An 18,910-nucleotide genomic window follows, 5' to 3' on the forward strand; every position below is an offset into this window, starting at 1 on the left:
TTGATATGCTGTGTAAGATATACTGTATCTGCCATAGTGAATTATGTTTTTCTTAAATGAAATATTGATATTATTTTGGCGATATGCTTTTAAAGCTATACAGAAAATGTCATAATAAAAAGGCTGGATAAAACCCTAATACAAATCAAATCTATTTATAAAGCCCCTTCTACAGCTCAGTTTCACAAAGTGCTTAGCAAGCAGAAGTTACCATATAGATAGATACCTGTATGTCAGCCAACCCCTGCATGATAACCTCACCATAGACGTCCTATAACCAGGGCTTGAATTCAGGGTGTATGTGGAGGTATGCCAGACCCTTGTTAAAGAAAATGGCAAAAACATACCTCTTGTTAGCTTAAGATTTTGAAGGGGAAAACATTTACCTGATTATATTAAGTGATATATGACGATGATCTTGGACTTCAAATCAAGTAGTCAAGTTAATTCAATGTTCAAAGCATCCTCATTACACCTGACTTGAGACTGGTATTTTATTGTAATTCCATCTTGGTCACAGACCTAAACCTCCCAGGATTCCAATGACCAATTAACAGCTGTTTTTACAAAAGAAAACTACCCAGGGGCTCTTGCCCACGGACTCTCCTAGTTTCCTGGAACATGGCTTACGTGCAGTCAGTCCTAATCTCTTACAGTGCTACATTCAAAACGCCAGTGATATTTCCACATCAACAGTTTCCATCAAATACTATCATGTGTTTTGGTGTCTGGTCTTTGCCGTGACGGTCATGGCTAACTCCATCATGGCTGTTATCTACCTGGCCAGGAACCTCCACACGGCCAAGTACGTTGTTAGCTCCAGTAACACAAGTATTCTAATGTCACATAAATCTAACAACAAACGGCCTGGATATGTTATTTTAGCAATAGAGCTGGTCCTATGAATCTGTTCACTTTCAACAGTTTTCTCACCAACGTTGTTATAACCTCTGTTATCTTCAACTTTTATTTTTTTTATTTCACCTTTATTTCATTTCATTTACAACTGCAACCTGGCCAAAATAGAGCAAAGCAGTTTGACACATACAACAACACAGAGTTACACATGGAATAAACAAACATACAGTCAATAATACAGTAGAGAAAAGAAAAGTGTATATACAGTGACTGCAAATGAGGTAAGATAAGGGAGGTAAGGCAGTAAATAGGCCATGGTGGCGAAGTAATTACAATATAGAAATTAACACTGGAATGGTAGATGGGCAGAAGATGATGTGCAAGTAGAGATACTGGGGTGCAAAGGAGCAAGATAAATTAATACATACAGTATGGGGATGAGGTAGTTTGATGGCCTGTTAACAGATAGGCTATGTCCAGGTGCAGTGATCTGTGAACTGCTCTGACAGCTGGTGCTTAAAGCTAGTGAGGGAGATATGGGTCTCCATCTTCAGTGGAAGAGTTTGCAAACTATTACAGACTAAAAAGGGAAGCACAGCCGAGAGCTGCCTAGTGACATGAACCTACCAGACGAGCTAAATAACTTCTATGCTCGGTTCAAGGCAAGAAACACTGTAACATCCATGAGAGCATCAACTGTTCCGGACGACTGTGTGATCACACTCTCCGCAGTATTCCCCAAGGTGTCTACAGCCTTTTGATGTAGTTTCATGCCTTTATGTTGAAGAATGAGCGTAAACGACTACATTGCGTAAGTGGCCGGCTGAATGCTCTCAGAGTAATTCTTGCGTAATAGACAGAGGTAGCTATTTTTCCTCCCGGTCTTACTGAAAATACAGCTGTCCCAGTTGATATATTATCGAATAGATATTTGAAAAACACATTGAGGATTGATTATAAACAACGTTTGCCATGTTTCTGTCGATATTATGGAGCTAATTTTTAATATTTTTCGGCGTTGTCGTGACCGCATTCTCAGCCAAACTGAGCTATCTCGGCTACAAAAGTACTCTTTATGGAAAAAGGAACATTTGCTATCTAACTGTGAGTCTCGTGAGTGAAAACACCCGAAGCTCATCAAAGGTAAACAATTTCATTTGATTGCTTGTCTGATTTTTGTGACCAGGTTGCCTGCTGCTAGCTAGGCATAATGCTATACTAGGCTATTGATAAACTTACACAAATGCTTGTCTTGCTTTGGCTGTAAAGCATAATTTCAAAATCTGAGATGACAGGGTGATTAACAAAAGGCTAAGCTGTGTGTCAATATATTTCACTTGTGATTTCATGAATATGAATATTTTCTAGTAATATTTTTTGTCCGTTGCGTTATGCTAATTAGTGTCAGTTGATGACAATTCTCCCAGATCCGGGATGGGTAATTTCCTTTTCAGCGGAATGTTGTTGAGGGGTTCCGCTGCGCTAGAATGGTTAATAACTCTATCTAAATGTACATATTACCTCAATTACATCGACTCCAGTGCCCCCGCACATTGATTCTGTTCCAGTAATCCCTGTATATAGCCCCGCTATTGTTATTTACTGCTGCTCTTTAATTATTTGTTTTTCTTATCTCTTACTTTTTTTGTTGTATTTTCTAAAAGCTGCGTTGTTGGTTAAGGGCTTGTAAGTAAGCATTTTACTGTATTCAGCGCATGTGACAAATACAAATACATTTGATTCGCTAACTTTCAGGTGTAACAGTTTCATGTAGAATAAACCATCCTTCACATAATACTGTAGAAGCAGTGTTCTGCTAAAACAACAATGTACAAATATTATACCTTCCTGTATGGTGCCCTGTATAAGACAGGAGTTCCCTGACATGTTTGAAGAATACACACACTCCTCCCTCTATTGATGTACCATTGGATTTAATAATAACAAAGATGATAAAAATTAACAGATGTGTCTTGTATCAATTCAATACTGAGGGAAACGTCCCTCCTAGTTCAGACAGCAGAGGACTCTTCAGTCTCTTCAGTCCTCCATCTGTTGACATTTGGAACAACACAAAACTATATAAATATATATACAAAAATAAGACTTATAAATATCAAAAAGTAGTAACAAAGACAAATAGAAACAAATTTTATTATATAAATACAAATGTTAAAGAGTATCGAATTATTACACTATTGCAATATTGCTAACAAAAAACACACAAATTCAACTAAATTCCACAAGGTCCTATACCACACAAATACACAAATAGATAACACACTTATAAAGAAGATTATTACACTATTGCACTTCAAACAAGAAACACACAAACTAAATTGCACAACTAGTTGCATTAGTACTGTACAACGTTTTAGGTGCTCTATTTGATAGTGTCACGTTCTGACCTTTATTTCCTTTGTTTTGTATTCATTATTTAGTATGGTCAGGGCGTGAGTTGGGGTGGGCAGTATATGTTTGATTTTCTATGATTTGGGGATTTCTATGTTTCGGCCTAGTATGGTTCTCAATCAGAGGCAGGTGTCATTAGTTGTCTCTGATTGAGAATCATACTTAGGTAGCCTGGGTTGCACTGTTTGTTTGTGGGTGATTGTCTATGTTGATTGCTTGTGTCAGCACAGTTCTCATTAGCTTCACGGTGGTTATATCGTTTATTGTTTTTGTATAGTGTGTTTCAGTGTTTTCTTTATTAAAATTCATGATGAACATCTACCACGCCGCATTTTGGTCCTCCGATCCTTCTCGCCTCTCCTCTTCAGATGAAGAGGAGGATCACCGTGACAGAATCACCCACCAACCAAGGACCAAGCGGCGTGGTAAAAGACAGCGACGACAGCAGCAGCAGCAACAACAGCGGCCAGCATCACATGACTACACAACTTGGGAGGAGATAGACAGATGGGCGATCGACCCAGGGAGAGTGCCGGAGCCCGCCTGGGATTTGATGGAGCAGTGTGAGGAAGGTTACAGGAGAATGAGGTTGGCGAAGCCAGCACGGCAGCGCAACAGGTACGAGAGGCAGCCCCCCAAACAATTTTTTGGGGGGGGCAGACGAGGTGTGGGGCTAAGCCAGGTAGCAGACCTGAGCTCACTCCTCGTGCTTATTATAAGCAGCGAGTTACTGGTCAGGCACCGTGTTATGCGGTTAAGCGCACGGTGTCGCCAGTACGTGTCCATAGCCCGGTGCGCTATAGGGCAGCCCCCCGAGAGTGTCATGTGAGTGTGGGCATCCAGCCAGGGCGTGCTGCTCAGCGTGTCTGGTCGCCGGTACGCTGTTTCGGGCCAGGGTATCCTGCGCCGGCTCTGCATGCTGTGTCTCCGGGGCGCTGGCTCCGCTCGTGCCGGGCAAATGTGGGAGTGGAGCCTAAGGGAGAGGTACGCATAGTAGGCACTAGATCTTTCGTGCTTACCCACAGCCCGGTTCAACATGTGCCTGCACTCTGGAGGGTCCGGGCTAGAGCAGTGATCCAGCCTGGGGGAGTGGTGCAAAGGCTGCACACCAGAGCTCCAGTGCTCCCCCACAGCCCGGTCCTTCAGGTGCCTCCTCCTAACACCAGGCCTCCTGGAGGTCTCCCCAGCCTGGTGGGTCCTGTGGCAGCCCCACACACCAGGCTGTCTCTCTGTCTCCTCCCTACAGGTGGTCCTGTCTGTCCGGTGCTGCCGGAGCCTCCCGCCTGTCCGGCGCTGCCGGAGCCTCCCGCCTGTCCGGCGCTGTCGGAGCCACCCGCCAGCCCAGCGCTGCCGGAGTCTCCCGTCAGCCCAGAGGCGCCGCCGGAGTCTCCCGTCAGCCCAGAGGCGCCGCCGGAGTCTCCCGTCAGCCCAGAGGCGCCAGAGCCCGTCAGCCCAGAGGCGCCCGAGCCCCTCAGCCCAGAGGCGCCAGAGCCCCTCAACCCAGAGGCGCCAGAGCTTCCGCTCCTCTGTCCCGAGCTGCCGCCCCTCTGTCCCGAGCTGCCGCCCCTCTGTCCCGAGCTGCCCCTCTGTCCAGTAGGGTCATTGAGAAGGGTTGCCACGGATAGGAAGCCACGGAGGCGGACTAAGACGATGGTGAAGTGGGGTCCGCGTCCCGCGCCAGAGCCGCCACCGCAGACAGACGCCCACCCAGACCCTCCCCTATAGGTTAAGGTTTTGCGGCCGGAGTCCGCACCTTTGGGGGGGGGGTACTGTCACGTTCTGACCTTTATTTCCTTTGTTTTGTATTCATCATTTTGTATGGTCAGGGCGTGAGTTGGGGTGAGCAGTCTATGTTTGATTTTCTATGATTTGGGGATTTCTATGTTTCGGCCTAGTATGGTTGTCAATCAGAGGCAGGTGTCATTAGTTGTCTCTGATTGAGAATCATACTTAGGTAGCCTGGGTTGCACTGTTTGTTTGTGGGTGATTGTCTATGTTGATTGCTTTTTTCAGCACAGTTCGCATTAGCTTCATGGTTGTTATTTCGTTTATTGTTTTTGTATAGTGGACATCTATAAGTACCTAGGTGTCTGGCTAGACTGTAAACTCTCCTTCCAGACTCATATCAAACATCTCCAATCGAAAATCAAATCAAGAGTCAGCTTTCTATTCCGCAACAAAGCCTCCTTCACTCACGCCGCCAAACTTACCCTAGTAAAACTGACTATCCTACCGATCCTCGACTTCGGCAATGTCATCTACAAAATTGCTTCCAACACTCTACTCAGCAAACTGGATGCAGTTTATCACAGTGCCATCCGTTTTGTCACTAAAGCACCTTATACCTCCCACCACTGCGACTTGTATGCTCTAGTCGGCTGGCCCTCGCTACATATTCGTCGCCAGACCCACTGGCTCCAGGTCATCTACAAGTCCATGCTAGGTAAAGCTCCGCCTTATCTCAGTTCACTGGTCACGATGGCAACACCCATCCGTGGCACGCACTCCAGCAGGTGTATCTCACTGATCATCCCTAAAGCCAACACCTCATTTGGCCGCCATTCGTTCCAGTTCTCTGCTGCCTGTTACTGGAACGAATTGCAAACATAGCTGAAGTTGGAGACTTTTATCTCCCTCACCAACTTCAAACATTTGCTATCTGAGCAGCTAACCGATCGCTGCAGCTGTACATAGTCTATCGGTAAACAGCCCACCCATTTTTACCTACCTCATCCCCATACTGTTTTTATTTACTTTTCTGCTCTTTTGCACACCAATATGTACATGACCATCTGATAATTTATCACTCCAGTGTTAATCTGCAAAATTGTAATTATTCGCCTACCTCCTCATGCCTTTTGCACACAATGTATATAGACTCCTCTTTTTTTTCTACTGTTAATTGTTTACTCCATGTGTAACTCTGTGTTGTCTGTTCACACTGCTATGCTTTATCTTGGCCAGGTCGCAGTTGCAAATGAGAACTTGTTCTCAACTAGCCTACCTGGTTAAATAAAGGTGAAATAAAAAAAATAAAAAATTAATAGTATTTCAGTGTTCAGTGTTTTTTATTAAAATTAATGATGAACACCTACCACGCCGTATTTTGGTCCTCCGATCCTTCTCGCCTCTCCTCTTCAGATGAAGAGGAGGATCACCGTGATGGATTCCTGCACTCCCCCTACCTCGGGCTTCCAGTGGGGAGACCTGAGCTCAACCTACCCCCGCCCACTCCCCATCTCATACTTCTGAGTGGGAGACCTTAGCTCACGAACTAGAATCAGGACGCCGAAGTTGAATTGACCCATAGTCCCCACATGGTGACATGATATCAATGATGTGACGTGCAAATGAGTGATATAAAACTGATCGCGCATATGTCACCTTTCGGAATACTATTTCTATATATATATATATAATATATTTTTTTCAATTGCACAGTCTTCCAAGCATGCAAGCTAGGGACAAAAGTGTTGACCTGCACTGACCTTGTTCTTTAGCCCGTTAACCCTAAAACGTCCTAAGTCTCCCCAGCCTAAGTTGTCTACCTGTAAACACTCTTCTCAGGTGTATCAACATTATAATTGGCTCTCTGATGACTGCCTATTTGTTAACTCTGTACAGAGTGACATCAGATCCTGTGAGAGGATTAATGTCACAGTGTTGAACAGATTACCAACCCACTAACTGTTGGGTATTTTAGGGACAATGTAGAGAGATGGTTAAACAGTCTTTTGGCAAGATTCAGCAAATTTACATTTAGCTGCAATATTTCATTAGCTTGCCTAAACCCATGGCTTTGGCCTGTTGTTTACACACGTCTCTCTCTCTCTCTCTCTCTCTCTCTCTCTCTCTCTCTCTCTCTCTCTCTCTCTCTCTCGTAATGAGTGTACAGTAACAAGTTGTATGATGACAGGGCAGTATTCCCACCAGGTCTAGTGTCCCTGTCACTCTCCTCAGACTCAGGATCAACAAACAGGTGGTCATCAGAGACCTAATTAGAGTGTTGGTAGACCTGGGATTCTGAGTCATCACCTCACCTGTTTACAGGTAGCCATGCAGGTGATGATGGAACTGTTGTTAGCTACACCATGCTTCAGATGAAGTGGGGACTGTCTTTAGGCTGCGATTTTAGGCCAAAATGAACAGTTGAAGTCAGATTACCTACACTTAGGTTGACGTCATTAAAACTAGTTTTTCAACCTCTCCAACGTTCCTCTCTAACGTTTCTTGTTAACAAACTATAGTTTTGCCAAAATGTGCATGACACAAGTCATTTTTACAGACATATCATTTCGCTTATAATTCACTGTATTACAATTCCAGTGGGTCAGAAGTTATCCTACACTAAGTTGACTGTGCCTTTAAACTGCTTGGAAAATTCCAGAAAATCATGTCATGGCTAATAAACAAGCTTCTGATAGGCTAATTGACATAATTTGGGTCAATTGGAGGTTTACCTGTGCATGTGTTTCGAGTTCTACCTTCAAACTCAGTGCCTATTGGATTTTAATTCAGGGGAAAAATCTAAGGAAAATTAGCCAAGACCTCAGAAAAAAATTGTAGATCTCCACAAGTCTGGTTCATCTTGGGAGCAAATTCCAAATGCCTGAAGGTACCATGTTCATCTGTACAAACAATAGTACGCAAGTATAAACACCATGGGACCATGCAGTCGTCATAACGCTCAGGAATGAGACGCGTTCTGTCTCCTAGAGATGAATGTACTTTGGTGTGAAAATTGCAAATCAATCCCAGATCAAGGCCGCTCAGCAAGGAAGAATCCACTGCTCCAAAACCTCCATACAAAATCCAGACTACGGTTTTCAACTGCACATGGGAACAAAGATCGTACTTTTTGGAGAAATGTTCTCTGTTCTGATGAAACCAAAATACAACTGTTTGGCCATAATGACCATCATTATGTTTGTAGGAAAAAGAGGGAGGCTTGCAAGCCGAAGAACACCATCCCAACCGTGAAGCACGGGGGTGGCAGCATCAAGTTGTGGGGGTGCTTTGCTGCAGGAGGGACTGGTGCATGTCACAAAATAGATGGCATCATGAAGTAGGAAAATTATGTTGATATATTGAGGCAACATCTCAAGACAGAAGTTAAATCTTGGTCGCAAACGGGTCTTCAAAATGGAAGATTTGTGGGCAGAACTGAAAAGCGTCGGCGAGCAAGGAGGCCTACTAACCTGACTCTGTTACACTAGCTCTGTCAAGAGAAATGGGTCGAAATTTACCAAACTTATTGTGGGAAGCTTGTAGAAGGCTACCCGAAACGTATGACAGAAGTTAAACAATGTAAAGGCAATGCTACCAAGTACTAATTGAGTGTATGTAAACTTCTGACCCACTGGGAATGTGAGAAAATAAATAAAAGCTGAAATAAATCATATCTCTACTATTATTCTGACATTTCACACTCTTAAAATAAAGATGTGATCCTAACTGACCTACGACAGGGAATTTTAACTAAGGTTATATGTCAGGAATTGTGACAAACTGAGTTTAAATGTATTTGGCTAAGGTGTATGTAAACTTCCTTCTTCAACTGTATGTTTTGACTTTTATCACTACCTTGAGATACATTATAATCTCATAGTTGTAGATTAGTCTTGCAGTATGAAGCAGGTGGGGCCATCGAAATTGTACCTTCTTGTGTGAATTGCCTAGGTATATCTAGAGATAGAGTATACATTGCATATCATCTACTGTATCATTGTCCACATGGAGCCAGTTGGAAGGATCAGTGGGACTATCAATTCAATGAGGAACTGATGATGTTTATTAACCTTAATAAGAGAGGGAAACCATAAGTCTAATGATTAGACCTCTGGACCTGGGGACTGTCCAACTTTCTGTCCAAAAATGATGCTGAAACATGTATCCATGCTTTTGTCACTTCTTGGATAGACTACTGCAATGCTCTACTTTCCGGCTAAATAAAGCACTGAATTAACTTCATTTAGTGCTAAACACGGCTGCTAGAATCTTGACTAGAACCAAAAAATTTGATCAAGTTACTCCAGTGCTAGCCTCTCTACACTGGCTTCCTGTTAAGGAAAGGGCTGATTTCAAGGTTTTACTGCTAACCTACAAAGCATTACATGGGCTTGCTACTACCCAACTTTCCGATTTGGTCCTGCCGTACATACCTACACGTACGCTACGGTCACAAGACGTAGGCCTCCTTTCTCTCTCTATAATTTCTAAGCAAACAGCTGTAGGCAGGGCTTTCTCCTATAGAGCTCCATTTTTATGGAATGGTCTGCCTAACCATGTGAGAGACGCAGACTCGGTCTCAACCTTTAAGTCTTTACTGAAGACTCATCTCTTCAGTAGGTCCTATGATTGAGTGTAGTCTGGCCCAGGAGTGTGATGGTGAATGGAAAGGCACTGGAGCAACGAACCACCCTTGCTGTCTCTGCATGGCCGGTTCCCCTCTCTCCTCTGGAATTCTCTGCTTCTAACCCTATTACAGCGGCTGAGTCACTGGTTTACTGGTGCTCTTCCATGCTATCCCTAGGAGGGGTGCGTCACTTGAGTGGGTTGAGTCAATGACGTGATCTTTCTGTCCGGGTTGGCGCCCCCCCTTGGGTTGTGCCATGGCGGAGATCTTTGTGTGCTATACTCGGCCTTGTCTCAGGATGGTAAATTGGTGGTTGAAGATATCCCTCTAGTGGTGTGGGGGCTGTGCTTTGGCAAAGTGGGTTGGATTATATCCTGTCTGTTTGGCCCTGTCCGGGAGTATCGTCGGATGGGGCCATAGCGTTTCCCGACCAATCCTGTCTCAGCCTCCAGTATTTATGCTGCGGTGTGTCGGGGGGTGGGGTCTGTATGTTATGTCTGTTATATATTTCTCCTGTCTTATCCGGTGTCCTGTGTGATTTTAAGTATGCTCTCTCCAATTCTCTCTCGCGCTTCCTTTCTTATTCTCCCTTTCTTTCTCTCTTTCTCTCTTCTTTATTTCTCTCTCTCGGAGGACCTGAGCCCTAGGACCATGCCTCAGGACTACCTGGCCTCATGACTCCTTGCTGTCCCCAGTCCACCTGGCCGTGCTGCTGCTCCAGTTTCAACTGTTCTGCCTGCGGCTATGGAATCCTGACCTGTTCACCAGACGTGCTACCTGTCCCAGACCTGCTGTTTTCTCTCTAGAGACTCTCTAGAGACAGCAGGAGCTTTAGAGATACTCTGAATGATCGGCTATGAAAAGCCAACTGACATTTACTCCTGAGGTGCTGAACTGTTGCACCCTCGACAACCACTGTGATTATTATTATTTGACCCTGCTGGTCATCTATGAACATTTGAACATCTTGGCCATGTTCTGTTATAATCGCCACCCGGCACAGCCAGAAGAGGACTGGCCACCCCTCATAGCCTGGTTCCTCTCTAGGTTTCTTCCTAGGTTCTGGCCTTTCTAGGGAGTTTTTCCTAGCCACCGTGCTTCTACACCTGCGTTGCTTGCTGTTTGGGGTTTTAGGCTGAGTTTCTGTACAGCACTTTGTGACATCAGCTGATGTAAGAAGGGCTTTATAAATACATTTGATTGATCGACTGTAGGTGTTGAGCCCCAGAGAAAGCGTAGCGTAGCATAGCATAGCATCTAATGATTACACCTGTGGTCGTAGGTGTTTACACCCCAGAGAAAACATAGCTCCATTGCGTAGCGTAGCATAGTATATGTAACGGATGTGAAACGCTAGCTTAGTTAGCGGTGGTGCGCGCTAAATAGTGTTTCAATCGGTGACAACACTTGCTCTGAGACCTTGAAGAAGTAGTTCCGCTTGCTCTGCAAGGGCCGCGGCTTTTGTGGAGCGATGGGTAACGATGCTTCGTGGGTGACTGTTGTTGATGTGTGCGAGAGGGTCCCTGGTTCGGGCGAGGGGATGGTCTAAAGTTATACTGTTACACATAGCAAAGCATCTATAGATTAAACCTGCGGTCTGAAGGTGTTTACAACCCAGAGAAGACATAGCTCCATAGCGTAGCGTAGCATAGCCTAAATAGATTAAACCTGTGGTCTGAAGGTGTTTAAACCACGGAGAAAACATAGCTCCATAGCATGGCGTAGCATAGCATATCTGGGTTTGTGTACAGCACTTTGAGATATCAGCTGATGTAAGGAGGGCTTTATGAATAAATTTGATTTGATATCGTCTAATGATTAAACCTGTGGTCTGTAGGTGTTCACTCCCCAGAGATACGATACCACTCACTAAAGGAGATGTTATATCCTGAGGGGTTTTCAGATCTAGGAGTCTAGATCCACAGTACTGCTGGCCTTTTGTCTTAGTGGTAATTCACTGATGGGTATTCAACAGTCATTCCCTGATTAGAGAGGAGAGATGAAAGCCAGCCGTGTTGCAGTCTGTGGTCTTATTGGCTGATGACTTTTGGATCTATAAATTGTGATGGTTTTGTTAAAATGTTCTTATTGTCAAACTATATAGGTTTCCAAATAATGATATCCAAGACCAAAACTTAGGCCATGATTCAAAACCAATAGGCTGTCACCTCCCAGTGGGTCCTGACCTATTATTTGGGAAACACCTCCCCCTCCTTTTCACCACGTGGGTTGGTCACCTAATGTATAAGTGCCGACAGCTTCACAGTGTCGCAGTACACAGCCTAGGGGTTGTAGAGTTCTGTCTACTCAGCTAGTTTCAATAGAGGGATTTGATCGTACGACTTGTGACTTAGTTTAACTATAGAGTTGTTGTGTTTATATATCGTCTTTATGTCTGTGTAGGCTGATGCTTGTGTAGGATGTCTTCAGTGAATTTCACTGGGAAGAATGTGGAGGAGTTTACCATCACAGGCTTCGACCACCTCTCTCACCAGAAGCTCCTGGGCTTCCTCATCTTCATCACCTATTTCCTTGTGCTTCTGGGAAGCGGCACCAACATCTGCATCATTTTGACGGACAGACGGCTGCACACGCCCATGTACCTCCTCATCTGTAACCTGGCCGTGGTGGACATCATGTTTACCTCCAGCACCAGCACCACCATGATCTCTGTCCTGCTGGGCGAGGTCAAAACCATCTCCTACTACTCCTGCATATCACGCATGTACATCTACCACCTGGGTGACATCACAGGGTGTCTGGCCCTGTCCGTGATGGCTTTGGACCGAACCATCGCTATCAGCAACCCTCTTAGGTACCACAGCATCCTGACTAACGCACGAATATTTGTGTTAATCATAGCTTCCTGGTTCATAGGTATAATATGCTTAGGAATTGCTCTTGCTTGGGCAGACTTTGACAACCTTCCATACTGCCAACCAATCATTAGGTACGTCTTTTGTGATTACCCAGCGTTAATCAGGGCTGCCTGTGTCAACCCTGAACCTTACTTCCTGATTCCCACCATTCTGGCTCTATGGCTCCTCGCGGGCCAGTTTCCCTTAATTATACTGTCATACGTTAAAATCATCTACACACTCCTGAGACTGCCAAACAGTGAGAGCAGAGCACAGGGGTTTAATACCTGTATTTGTCACATTATTGTGGTGTCCTGTTACTACGCTCCCAAGTTAGTCTCTGTGTTGTTGACGAGGATAGGAGTGAGACTGAATCTGACGGAGCGTAATGCTTTAATGATTATAGCTACGCTGTTACCTTCTCTGATCAATCCTACAATCTACTGTCTGAAGACCAAGGAGATTAGAAAGAGATTGGTTCAGATACTGTCTAGAAGAAAAAGAACTGTATCAATAAAATGTCAAAAAGGGTGAGTTATTTATTTGTTATTATATATTTTGGGATACACATAATCAAATACAGATGTGACTTGAATGACATGTTTTATCAAATCTCAAATGTAAAATTAATGTATAGAGTCGGGAATGAAGAGGTATGAACCCTCACTAACATATATGAAAGCGCACTCTTCTTTTAAATATCAACACATTTTTTAAAAAACAACGGTTAAAATGTTGACACACAATACTAGTTATCGCATGGTTTGATAATTGTGCGTGAAATCAATTGCAACAATATTGTCAAATTCATTGTAAGGGATATTAATTATCAAAAGGTAAATTAGGGAGTGTTTACATTAGTCCTGTTTCACACATGTACACGTGTGTAACTTGTACAGTGTTGGGTGAAATAGAAATGTGCTTTAAGCATATCCCACTCCCCCCTGGGACAGATTGGGGTCACGGCATGGGATCATTATGGTCGGTCAAACATATCAAATCAGTGTTTATTGGTCGTGTTTAGCAGACGCTACTGTTTAGCAGACGCTACAGTTTAGCAGATGAACAATGCCTGCCCTTCAGGACATCTACAGTACCCGGTGTCACAGGATGGCCAAGAAGATCATCAAAGACCTCAGCCACCCGAGTCACGGCCTGTTCACCCTGTTACCATCTAGCAGGCGGAGACAATGCAGGTGTATCAAAGCTGGAACAGAGAGAATGAAAAACAGCTTCCATCTCCATTCCATCAGACTGTTAAACAGTCATCACAAGCCTACCGCCTCTCAGTACCCTGCCCAGCACCTTAGACACTGTCCCTAGCTGGCCTCCGCCCAGTACCCTGCCCTGCACCTTAGACACTGTCACTAGCAGGCTAACACCAGTACCCTGCACCTTAGACACTGTCACTAGCAGGCTAACACCAGTACCCTGCACCTTAGACACTGTCACTAGCAGGCTAACACCAGTACCCTTCACCTTAGACACTGTCACTAGCAGGCAAACACCAGTACCCTGCACCTTAGACACTGTCACTAGCAGGCTAACACCAGTACCCTGCATCTTAGACACTGTCACTTGCAGGCTAACACCAGTACCCTGCACCTTAGACACTGTCACTAGCAGGCTAAAACCAGTACCCTGCACCTTAGACACTGTCTCTAGCAGGCTAACACCAGTACCCTGCACCTTAGACACTGTCACTAGCAGGCTAACACCAGTACCCTGCACCTTAGACACTGTCACTAGCATGCTAACACCAGTACCCTGCACCTTAGACACTGTCACTGGCAGGCTAACACCAGTACCCTGCATCTTAGACATTGTCACTAGCAGGCTAACACCAGTACCCTGCACCTTAGACACTGTCACTAGCAGGCTAACACCAGTGCCCTGCACCTTAGACACTGTCACTAGCAGGCTAACACCAGTGCCCTGCACCTTAGACACTGTCACTAGCAGGCTAACACCAGTGCCCTGCATCTTAGACACTGTCACTAGCAGGCTAACACCAGTACCCTGCTCTGAACTTTTATCTGTAAATACATTTAAAAAACAAGAAAATTGTGCTGTCTAGTGTGCTCAATATAAGGAATGTGCAATGATTTATACTTTTACTTTAAATACTTAAGTGTATTTAAAACCAAATACTTTTAGACTTTTACTCAAGTAGTATTTTACGGGATGACTTTCACTTTTACTTGGGGTAATTGTTATTAATTGTTATACATTTACTCACGTATAACAATTGAGTACTTTTCCACCATACAGTCTATGTACACCATTATATATTCATAAAGTACTAGTCAAAAGTTTGGACACACCTGTTAATTGAAATGAATTCCTCATGAAGCTGGTTGAGTGAATGCCAAGACTGTGCAAAGCTGTCATAAAGGCAAAGGGTGGCTACTTTGAAGAATCTAAAAAATGAAATATATTTTGATTTGTTTAACCATTTTGGTTACTACAAGATTTCATATGTGTTATTTCATAGTTTGAAATGTCTTCACTATTATTCTACAATGTAGAAAATAGTAAAAATAAAGAAAACCCCTTGAATGAGTAGGTGTGTCCAATTTATTTTACTGGCACTGTAGCTAGATGTAGCATGCTAATGGCCTGACGCATCGTTGCCCATGAAAGGAAGTTAGGCTTGCGAGCAAGTTTTTTAGCCAGGTATCCCAGAAAAACATAAATTGAAAGTGTGTACTCTATGATAGAGTCATAGACCGTTTAGGCAAAGGCAACATGAAAGAGGAGGATGGTATTAGCTTTTCTCTACAAGCCACATCATATTTAGCTTAACGTTGATTGGAATAAATCGTTTTTGGTATCTTTTAGTTGTCACTGTATTAGACTAAGGATAGGTGATTAGGTTATGTTGAAGTTGAAATGTTGCTGGAATAGTGGAGGCAGCTCCTATTTCCTTTGTGACTTGTGGTAACTCTCCGTGGTTCTAAATCAATAGTTGTTTTGTAATCCGAAAATGTCAGAAACATTAACTTGATTGCCCATGCTGTAGGTCATGTTTGTTACATGCAATATGTTTTGTGGACTACACCGGACCGAGGTTGCTCAATAATATGTACTATTTGAAATAACTTTATTAGACTACATTTGATTAAAAAATATATATAGATTATATACAGTGAATGCAGAAACTATTCAGACCCCTTAACTTTTTCCACATTCTGTTACATCACAGCATTATTCTAAAATTGATAAAATTGTTTTTGTTCCCCCACTCATCAATCTACACACAATAGCCCATAATGATAAAGCAAAAACAGGATTGTACACTTTTTTTGCACATTTATAAAGAATAAAAACTGAAATATCACATTTACATATGTATTCAGGCCGATTACGCAGTACTTTGTTGAAGCACTTTTGGCAGCGATTACAGCCTCGAGTTTCCTTGTATATGAAGCGACAATCTTGGCACACCTATATTTGGGGAGTTTCTCCCTTTCTTCTCTGCGGAATCTCTCAAGATCTGTCATGTTGGATGGGGAGCGTCGCTGTACAGCTATTTTCAAGTCTCTCCAGAGATGTTCTATCGGGTTCAAGTCCGAGCTCTGGCTGGGCCACTCAAGGACATTCAGAGGATTGTCCCGAAGCCACTCCTGCGTTGTCTTGGCTGTGTACTTAGGGTCATTGTCATGTTGGAAGGTGAACCTTCGCCCCAGTCTTGTCCTGAGCACTCTGGAGCAGGTTTCTATCAAGGATCTCTCTGTACTTTGCTCCATTCATCTTTCCCTCGATCCTGACTAGTCTACCAGTCCCTGCCGCTGAAAAACATCCAAACAACATGATGCCCCCACCATCATGCATCACGCCCCCACCATCATGCATCACCATAGGGATGGTGCCAGGTTTCCTCCAAACGTGACGGTTGGCATTCAGGAAAATCTTGGTTTCGTCAGACCAGAGAATCTTATTTGTTCATAGTCAGAGTCCTTTAGGTGCCTTTTGACAAAATCCAAGCGGGCTGTCATGTGCCTTTTAAGGAGTGGCATCCGACTGGCAACTCTACCATAAAGGCTTGATTGGTGGAGTGCTGCAGAGATGGATGTCCTTCTAGGAGCTTCTCCCATCTCCACAGAGGAACTCTGGAGTTCTGTCAGAGTGACCATAGAGTTTTTGGAAACCTCCCTGACCAAGGCCCTTCACCAATTGCTCAGTTTGGCCGGGTGGCCAGCTCTAGGAAGAATCTTAGTGGTTCCAAACTTCTTCCATTTAAACATGATGGAAGCCATTGTGTTCTTGGGGACCTTCAATGCTGCAGAACTGTTTTGGTACCCTCCCCCAGATCTGTGTCTCTACACAATCCTGTCTCGGTGCTCTACAAACAATTCCTTCGACCTCTTGGCTTGGTTTTTGCTCTGACATGCACTGTCAACTGTGGAACCTTGTATTGACAGGTGTGTGACTTTCCAAATCATGTCCAATCAATTGAATTTACCATAGGTGGACTCAAAGATGATAAATGGAAACAGGATGCACCTGAGTTCATTTCGAGTCTCAAATGGTCTGAATAATGTAACAAATTGTGGAAAGGGGAATGGGTCTGAATACTTTTCTGTAACTCAATCCCGATGGACTTGATTTAGTTACACTTTTCAAATATGCGCAGTCCAGGGATATTTCCCCATTTCTTGATAACAAATTACCATACTTTTTAAATACAACTTTATTTATAATGTCAAGTTGTAGTAAATAGACAGAAGTGTAAAGTAACTCATTAAAACTACTCGCATTGCTGTAATTGAGAAGCTTTTCCAAGTACTTGTCCTTTCAGTATTTATCAAAGTCAGTCATTATTCTTCTACTTGAGTAAAACAGTATTTTTAGTGCTGGTATTACAAAAGGAAATAGCATTATACTGGGAAAGATGGGTTCATTTGTGGACATCGGAGGGTTCGGGTTAAGATCAGAATGAATGGTGGATTCATTCTGTGGTTGAAAATCCAGCCCTTGAAGAATTAGGAAATTATGAATATATGTATAATTATTTAACTACAGGTACCAGTAGCAGTAGAAGTATTGATGTGGGGGTGCTTTTCTGCAGGAGGGACTGGTGCACTTCACAAAATAGTTGGCATCATGATGAATTGAAAATTGTGGATATATTGAAGCAACATCTCAGGACATCAGTCAGGGAGTTAATGCTTGGTTGAAAATGGGTCTTCCAAATGGACAATGACCCCAAGTATACTTCCAAAGTTGTGGCAAAATGGCTTAAGGACAATAAAGTCAAGGTATTGGAGTGGTCATCACAAAGCCCTGGCATCAATCCTATAGAAAATGTGTGGGCAGAACTATAAAGTGTGTGCGAGCAAGGAGGCCTACAATCCTGACTCAGTTACTCCAGCTCTATCAGGAGGATTGAGCTCACTTATTGTGAGAAGCTTGTGGAAGGCTACCCGAAACGTTTGACCCAAGTTAAACAATTTAAGGGCAATGCTACCAAATACTAATTGAGTGTATGTAAACTTCTGACCCACTGGAAATGTGATGAAAGAAATAAAGTCTGAAATAAATAATTCTCTCTACTATTATTCTGACATTTCACATTCTTAAAATAAAGTGATGATCCTAACTGACCTACGACAGGGTATTTTTACTTGGATTAAATGTCAGGAATTGTGAAAAACTAAGTTTAAATATATTTGTCTATGGTGTATGTAAACTTGCGACTTCAACTGTATCTAGAGGAAGTCACAGTGATGCCGAAACGTGGGTAAGCACCCATTAAATTGCTCTGTTTATACATGGAGTGTGCATGTCACGGCTGTTGAAGGATGAGGACCAAGGTGCAGCGTGGTGAGCGTACATTTTCTTTATTTTAAGCAAAATGACGCCAAACAAAACAATAAACACTACAAAAACAAACCGTGAAGCTCACAAGCAAAGTGCTCTAAACAGAGACAACCTCCCACACACACAGGTGGGAAAAGGGTACCTAAGTATGGTTCCCAATCAGAGACAACGATAGACAGCTGTCCCTGATTGAGAACCATACCCGGCCAAACAAAGAAATAGAGAACATAGAACACAAAACATAGAATGCCCACCCCAACTCACGCCCTGACCAAACCAAAACAGAGACATAAAAAGGATCTCTAAGGTCAGGGCGTGACAGTGCAACGTTCTTTATTTTGATAGTATATAGTTTTCGACATTAGTCAGTACCTCCACACAAACAATTTTTTCTGGGTGTCACGTTCGTTATAAGGATCGGACCAAGGCGCAACGTGGTATGCGTACATTCTTATTTATTAAAAGAATGAACACTGAACAAACTAACAAAATAACAAAATGAAACGTGAAGCTATACAAACGAGTGCTGACAGGCAACTGCACATAGACAAGATCCCACCAACATCAAAGGGAAATGGCTACCTAAATATGATCCCCAATCAGA

At 43.4% G+C, this 18,910-nt stretch overlaps 1 protein-coding gene across 1 annotated transcript; it reads left to right on the top strand.

The window, feature by feature from the left end:
• Positions 1-12,045: 12,045 nt before the first annotated feature.
• LOC139388233 (olfactory receptor 10G4-like) lies at positions 12,046-13,017 on the top strand. The gene has a single exon (XM_071134781.1). The coding sequence runs from the start codon at positions 12,046-12,048 to the stop codon at positions 13,015-13,017; it is 972 nt and encodes a 323-aa protein (XP_070990882.1).
• Positions 13,018-18,910: the final 5,893 nt, after the last annotated feature.

Source organism: Oncorhynchus clarkii, chromosome 29 (genome assembly GCF_045791955.1).
Source record: "Oncorhynchus clarkii lewisi isolate Uvic-CL-2024 chromosome 29, UVic_Ocla_1.0, whole genome shotgun sequence".
NCBI classification, from domain to species: domain Eukaryota; kingdom Metazoa; phylum Chordata; class Actinopteri; order Salmoniformes; family Salmonidae; genus Oncorhynchus; species Oncorhynchus clarkii.

Coding starts and splice junctions, on each gene's coding strand:
- LOC139388233 (XM_071134781.1), top strand. CDS start 12,046: ATGTCTTCAGTGAATTTCACTGGGAAGAATGTGGAGGAGTTTACCATC.